At 34.8% G+C, this 8,560-nt stretch overlaps 1 protein-coding gene across 1 annotated transcript; it reads right to left on the reverse strand.

Annotated features, from left to right (window-relative positions):
• Nucleotides 1-5,265: 5,265 nt before the first annotated feature.
• On the reverse strand, nt 5,266-5,892 carry LOC133754120 (vomeronasal type-1 receptor 90-like). The gene has a single exon (XM_062184690.1). The coding sequence runs from the start codon at nt 5,890-5,892 to the stop codon at nt 5,266-5,268; it is 627 nt and encodes a 208-aa protein (XP_062040674.1).
• Between the last annotated feature and the right edge of the window lie 2,668 nt (nt 5,893-8,560).

An 8,560-nucleotide genomic window follows, 5' to 3' on the forward strand; every position in this document is an offset into this window, starting at 1 on the left:
AGACCTCTCTCTTTGTCTCTACCTCTCTCTGTAACTCTTTCAAATAAATAAAATAAATATTTTTTTTAAATATTGGTACTTAACAGTTACCTAACAATAAATCATTTATTTGATCAAATTTTATCATATTGCAGCATAAATATCCTTTTACTTCTTTAGCCATACAAATGTACATCCCTGATTAAAATTTTGTTTTCCCATTCCACTCTGATTTTAATGACATCTCTAATCTAATTTGTATTTCCAATATGATCCTGAGTAAAGCCTTCTCTTTCTCTAGGCCTTGGTTTCATAATGTATAAAATGAACTTACTCAAAATGAGCACATGAAATGTTCAGTAAGGAGATCCATGGGTCTGTCACTCCATTGAAATGTGCTAAATTGGAATGAATGTATGATCAAAACAACTCTGTGAAAGCCAGTTTCTAATTTGACCATCCATCATATCCATCATGAATATCTTTTTTGAAGAGATAATCTTCAAAACACTAATATTTAAGAAACCCTCTGCCAAGTCACTGTCTGATCCAGAGAGAACACAACAGAAATTTCAGTGACAACTCACAACAAGGAGTGTATACTTTGTAAAGTATTTCAGTAGGATATTCATAGAAATATATGACTGTAGCTGCCACAAAAACTCTGATGTGCAAAGGAATCTGATTTCCACAATAGTCCTAAATTATATATCCAGACTATCAAATTCTGAGCAAAATGAAATTAACACTTTTAAAAATTATATTTCAGTCAAAAAAGCATAAACATTCCCTATGAAAAATTTATATTTAAAGTTTTTTTTCCCTATGAAAACTATAATTACTTTTAAAAACATTTAGTTAAACACCCTACAAATGTCCACAGGGTTAATGAAAGCAGGAGAAAGATGTTTTCACTGTGCCACACCAAAAAAGTGCTAACTCTTAATCAAAATGTAAAAAGAAAATTATGTAATATAAAGATTTTTAAACATTAAATAGTGAATAAGGTATCAAGACATTTAGGAGATGATAATATAAATATGGAATTAAAAATTATGAAAAAATTTAAATAACAGTTTTGAAGAGACACAGGAATCAATGAACATCAAGAGAAGGCAAATGAAGTTATCTAGTAAAACGTTATGTGTTTTACTTATGTTATTTAGTAAAACACATAACAAATGAAAAAATAAACAGACAAGCTATTTGCAGTACACCATCAATTGTACTAACACATGTATCATGGGATACCCATTATGAGTGGAGAAGGAGACGCAGAATATTTAGAAAATTATGGCTAACAATATACAAATATGACAAAACACAGTTATCTGCCCTTGTAAGATAATCAGTGAAGTCTAAGAGGATGGACCATAAAAATCTGCACTAAGAAACATTCTACTAGAGTTCATGTACAAATATGAATGCATAATCGTAAAAGGAACAAAGGAGAAGTGACTTTAGATTCACCAAAGACCTTCAAAGAGGATAACAGCTGATTTTTTGTACAAAACAATATCAGTCAGAAGTTAGTGGGTGGCACATTTAAATCACTGAAAGGGAAACAACCACAGCTATCAGATATGAATTTTGTATAAGATAATATGAGAAATAATTGAAATAGTGTTCATAAGAATGGCTGTCAATAAGTGAGAAAAGAAGTTTCTTAGGTTAAAATGAAGGACATTATGAATAAATCAACATCATAGATATTGGTAACAACATAAATGTAACAGACATGCTTTTTTTTTCTTTATGTGTTTAATTATTTTATGTGTTTAATTATTTTTTCTATGTGAGTTAAAGTCAAATAAAAAAAAACAGTAATTATAAAGCCATGTTGAGGAGTACAGAATGTTTATGACCTGGTGGTGTTAAAGCTGTATTAGTGGACACATATTTAGAAAGGGGAACCTGGGCTTTTATATGTGGGAAGATTTTTAGTGAATATTTTATTTTTATTTGTAATGACTGTCCACAATTCATTTCTTGATATACAGGACTAATTTGAAATGTTCATGATTCACTGGAATTAAAAAGAAAATTTATTTGATGAAAAACTAATTTGAAATCCATATGTAACTTTTTCATAATATGTGTTTTCCACAAAACATTAAAGATGGTCTTGTAAGTAAATTCACTTAATTTCTTCAGTTACCATTCATAATATCTGCCTCTAAGACACTTATTTTGTAGTAGTCGTGGAAATAGGTTTTCTGGGTACTTAGAGTTGAAAATAATTGGTATTTTAATATAGAGGAAGAAATGAATACAAAATTAAGTTATGTTTGAAGATAGTATGAAGAAAATTAATTTGATGACTCAGAGGTTAATACTGAGAACATATATTAGGCACTATTATAAGCCACTAAACATTTATGAGTTTAATAGTTCAAAGCCCCAAATTAATTACACAGATTCATTAAAAAAGAAAAAAAAATACATCTTCAAGTTTATCAAGAGAGAAAAATCAACACAGAAATCAGCCATTTTCATTGATTCATTAAAATCTATCTGTATATAAACAACAATGAATGCACTACATGCATATAAATAATGTTAAGTAATTTATTTAAAAGTTTGACTAATTAAGCATACAAATAAATGGTCATAATGTTTTATGACCAGGAAGCAAATGATAAAGTTCTTTTTCAGAATTCAGATATAAGTGTTTAAATAAAAAAATATATTAGATATAAAAATCTATCATTGTTTCTCTCACAACAGAAATCCAGCACATCATAATTTCTTGGCATTCTAATGACAATAGTAACCATCAAGTAAAGTGTAACCAGTTATTTGTCCCTAAATGTACATTTCATTAAGATTATTTAAGTTAGGGTCAGTGCCGTGGGTGGCTCATTTGGTTAATCCTCCACCTACAGCGCCGACATCCCATATGGGCGCTGGGTTCTAGTCCCGGTTGTTCCTCTTCCAGTTCAGCTCTCTACTGTGGCCTAGGAGGGCAGTGGAGGATGGCCCAAGTTCTTGGGCCCTGCACCCGCATGGAAGACCAGGAGGAAGCACATGGCTCCTGGCTTTGGATTGCCATAGCTCCTGTCTTAGTGGCCATTTGGGGGATTAACCAACAGAAGGAAGACCTTTCTCTATGTCTCTCTCACTAACTCTGTCAAATAAAAAAAAGAAAAAGAAAAAAAGGTTATTTAAGTTAACTCACAATTTAAAATATGCTATCCAGAAGGATTATTTTTGTAGAGTCGTGAAAGTGCTAATGAGAAAAAATGATGATTGAAGATAAAGTCCTGAATTTGGATAATTAGTTCTTGCCAATATTAGGTTAACGCTATAGCAAAACAGTAATTGTGGACTTGTGTATGGGTTTTATTCTTTGTAAGGAAATGTAATAATTCATAAAAATTGTCAAAATATTGTCAGTTATCTAGCATTAACTTAAGTTTAAATTAAATTGTTAATATTAAGCTAATCATATTCTACCCATTCTCATTAACTTATAGTGATCTGGGGAAGAGGAGTATGTTCCAAATGAAATGAAAAAGGGATTTCTCTTTTTTTATATATATATAATAATGCCAGGAAACTCTTGATGCATATAGGATGTTCACATAACTTTTTCACTTCTCAATAGGGGGGTATTGATTATTTATTTTTATTTTTATTTTTTGACAGGCAGAGTTAGACAGTGAGAGAGACAGAGAGAAAGGTCTTCTTTCCATTGGTTCACCTCCCAAATGGCCTCCACAGCCGGCGTGCTGAGCTGATCTGAAGCCAGGAGCCAGGTGCCTCCTCCTGGTCTCCCATGCGGGTGCAGGGCCCAAGCACTTGGGCCATACTTCACTGCCCTCCTAGGTCACAACAGAGAGCTAGACTGGAAGAGGAGCAACTGGGACAGGATCAGCACCCCAACCAGGACTAGAACCCGGGGTGCCGGTGCCACAGGCAGATGATTAGCCTAATGAGCCGCAGCACCAGCCAAACAAGGGATTTCTCATGAAACATGATTGTCTACTACAGAAAATCTATGTGAAACGTTATCTTGTATACTGCAAATAATTGTGCTTTTGGGGGAAACTTATAAGTCCAACAACCTATAGTGCAGAAAATTAAAATAGTCGAATGCTGCAGGATTCACCAAAATGTCTAATAAAGTTGGAAGGAATATTTGAAAACCCCCAAACTAGAAAAGCAAACCAAATAAATTTTCCATGGAAGGAACAAAACTAAGAAACAGATTCTCCATTCATAAAGGACTTCTCATGAGGATGAGAAATCTTTTTGTGGTGTTCACATTAGAGGGGCAAAAACAATAAAAGAAAACTAACTGCAAACATTCCAAGGTGATATCTCACACATATGAGAAACAATCTTATTTACTTTTTCACACAGAAATAACCTACCAAAATAAAATTTCACATTACATAAGCTTTAGACAGGGGGATTATCTTTAAAACATGTAATTCAATACAATGCAGATAGGAGAATCACAAAATACATGAAAATAACAAGGGTCCAAATGAATAAAAAGACATATTTGGGAAACAGCAATTAAATTGAATCTACTTAATATAAAATGTATGTTAAACATTAGCCTGAGCCAAAGAAAAAAACTACTGAAATGTTATGTTAAGCGTAGTTAGTAGAAGTACAATAAAGAGAGAAAATCAATAGAAGTTAAAAATATAAACCTACATATACAAAGGTTAGAATAAAAAGGAGTCAAATAATTTAATTGTGTCTCTGGATTATACAAAAGAAACCAAAGAAGCTTATCTAAGAATAATTTGTTGTTCAAGTTTCCAAAATTGACAAGAAGACACAAATCAGTGAATTCACAATAGTGGTAACATAAAAGAAAAGACTTAAATGACAAAAGGATGATAATCTGCAAAGATAAAAATCTCCATAGTTTATATGTGTGAAAGCAGAAATAACTATTAGCAGATCATTGAGAAATTGTCAGTAAAACCAGAACTAGATGCTTAGTTAATATGCTTTCAACAAACAATAATATGCAGATTACGTTCTGAAGTAAGATCTAAGGATTAGGTAGCAAAAGCAGCTTTATAGATGCCAAGTCTAAAGGAAAAAAAATCCTGCATTAAGTTAGGAAAGTTTAAGAAGTAATTTCAATGCATGGAGACCATTGAACTAAGGGAGGCATATAATCTTTGGCAATGTCAAAGTAAAAGAAAAATGGTTACAAGTAAAAAACACAAGTAAAATTCTACACATTTAAATTAAAATTTAAATTCCTTAATTTTTTGAATATTTAACAGAGTGAGAATTCAGCTTTTCAGATTTGTTTCATCAACTTGTTAAAATTGTCATATCAATCACATTTTTCAGAGTACCAATTATTCTTTTATCAGAACTAATAAATATCAAAGGACTGGCCATGGCATACACATTTCCCACAAGTCTCTGGACATCCAGTACAATTGGATCATATTTCCACAATACAGTTGAGAAGGATGACATTGTGATATCCACACAGTACATGATCACAAAGAAACTCACCGGCAGCAGGACAGTATGGGTGGCCCTTTTTGCTGGGGAGGTTCTTGGGGTAACACTCATGCTGTGAAGGTACTCACACCTCTTCTGATGATTAGATAAGAAAATCACCATGTATGCACTGAAGAGCAACATGATTCCTACAAAGAAGATGTTCTGGGACAATGCAAGCATGAAAAATATTTCCGTGATGATAGAATTTATTGAGGAAAGTGAGCAATACTTACTGACATGGAGTAGTTTGGTCATGTTGGGATGAGCTACAGTGTAGATGATCATGTTACTATTGAAAGAAAGGTTGAGGGACCAAAAACAGAAGAAAACCTGACTAATATAATTTGTGAGTCCATGTTTAAATCTTGACATGTAGAAGGTGCTGGGGCTAATGGTGATGACCTGGATGATGCTCAAGAGGGACATAGTACTGATGGAGAGACCCCTCATCACCCTGATTATATAGAGAAAAATCTTACATTTTAAGTCATTTAGAAAATTCAGTGACTTGAACATATCTGCAGATAAAATTTCCAGTATTGTGAGTAGCATCATTATATGGACAAATGCCAAGTGACACGTGGTCACATCAGTGGACTTAGGTCTATGATCTCGGTGGATTTTCAAGATGTGGAAGAGAAAGAGGAAGGTATTGGCTAAGATTCCAATGGCAGCTTGAAAAAAATACATATTTTTTTTTTAAAAAATTTTGACAGGCAGAGTGGACAGTGAGAGAGAGAGACAGAGAGAAAGGTCTTCCTTTTGCCCTTGGTTCACCCTCCAATGGCCACCGCGGTTGGCACGCTGCAGCCGGCGCACTGCGTTGATCCAATGGCAGGAGCCAGGGGCTTATCCTGGTCTCCCATGGGGTACAGGACCCAAGCACTTGGGCCATCCTCCACTGCACTCCCTGGCCACATCAGAGAGCTGGCCTGGAAGAGGGGCAACCGGGACAGAATCCAGTGCCCCGACTGGGACTAGAACCCGGTGTGCCGGTGCCGCAAGGAGGAGGATTAGCCTAGTGAGCCACAGCGCCGGCCTAAAAATACATATTTTTTATTTTTTATTTATTTTTTTAAATTTTTGACAGGCAGAGTGGACAGTGAGAGAGAGAGACAGAGAGAAAGGTCTTCCTTTTGCCGTTGGTTCGCCCTCCAATGGCCGCCGCGGTAGGTGTGCTGCGGCCTGCGCACCGCGCTGTTCCGGTGGCAGGAGCCAGGTGCTTCTCCTGGTCTCCCATGGGGTGCAGGGCCCAAGGACCTGGGCCATCCTCCACTGCACTCCCTGGCCACAGCAGAGAGCTGGCCTGGAAGAGGGGCAACCGGGACAGAAACTGGTGCCCCGACCGGGACTAGAACCCGGTGTGCCGGTGCCACAAGGCGGAGGATTAGCCTGTTGAGCCACAGCGCTGGTCCATATTTTTTAATGATAGCATAAGTGATAACTTTTTTCATATTAACAGCATACAGGAAACATTTTAGATACCTGTAAAACAAAAACAGATCTTACATTACCAGTGTTTTCTTTTTCATGAAAGTTATCACAAATATCATTTTTATTTTACCCACTTATTTTTAAGGAACCCTAAATATTTTGTACAGATTTTTGGTAGTAAGATTTCTGCATTGTCTGTAACAAATGAAATTTTTCACTACATCCATATTCTGAACCCTTTGAAAACTCCTATATTTGTGAATTTCAAACATGTTTGCAACAAGATAAACAATTGCATTTTTTCTGTAAATATTTTTAAATGCTCTACATACATAGGCCTGGTGCGAAATGGCTCGATCTCATAAATGAATGGAAGAAGTAGAAAAATTCCTCTACAACCACGGGACATGCATGAGTTAATGACAGGCACATGGAAGAGTTGGTAAAGCCGTTGTTGAATTTGCTTCAAAGGCTTAATCTACTAAAGCAAAAGCACTATGAATCATAACTGAATAATTGATTTTCCATAAATGTGTATCTGTACCCATGGAACCAGAAAAATTACCAGGACCATACTGACTAGAAGATTAACTATCTCCACATTTCAAGGATCATAATCAATTCAATTATATATTTAAGCAGTGTATGATATTGGTGAAATTATTTTAGTATATACACACACATATATATATGTATATATACATATATATATATATATATATATATATATATATATATATATATATATAAATTATATTGTCCTATTCATACATTATGAGATGTTTGGTGAAAGAGATAACATAATTACATGAAAGAAAGTAGATAAGGATTTCAATATTTTCTTCTCCTGCCACAGTGATATTTGGCTGATTATCCCTACCTCATTTCCTTCATTTGGTAAATGCCCACCATGCACTGAAACAAACTTGCTCTAACAGATAATCAATTCTTATTTGTTTCTAATGAGGCTCTTGATAACATACAGTCTGGGTGAGGAAAAAAAACATGGCTACTGTGGATGATTGATAATAGATGAAATATAATCATTTAGATAATTGCTTTTGAAAATGCACATTAATTCCCTGTATCTAACACCTGATAGTTTTCCACAACATATATGTGTACTCCAAAATATCATACTATTTGTTTGTATTTTAAAGCTAGTTTTGTATCCTGTATTTTATGTGAATAATCTGGCAATTGCATCATGGAAGGATCGCTGAAGGTGCAATAATATGTTGTCAACATGTAAGATAGGAAATAGAGGAATTTGAAGATTGTCACTTACAGTTTGGTTAGGGTGTAAAGAAGAATTGGGTCTTTTGAAACAAAGTAAATACTTAAACATATCAATGTACAGCTCAGTTCTCACTGGAAGAACTAAAAATCTGAGATTACTGGAGCTGAGAGTGAAGCCTCTGAGCATTTTAAGAAGAAAGTATGGGCAACATTCACCTTCTTTATCCTGCCTTTCATCTTATATGTCAAAATATTCACTTCATTTTGGATCATGGTGAGGAAAACACCACAATTAAATGAACCTGGACTTTTTGGCCCTCTCCCCACTAACCCTGAGGGCTGTTCTGGCTGCAACACACTCACCCAGAGCTCCAGGTTCCTGGAAAGCTAGCACCGCTGTCCTCTTCTTCCAGGTGGCATC

The sequence above is a fragment of the Lepus europaeus genome, chromosome Y (assembly GCF_033115175.1).
Source record: "Lepus europaeus isolate LE1 chromosome Y, mLepTim1.pri, whole genome shotgun sequence".
NCBI classification, from domain to species: domain Eukaryota; kingdom Metazoa; phylum Chordata; class Mammalia; order Lagomorpha; family Leporidae; genus Lepus; species Lepus europaeus.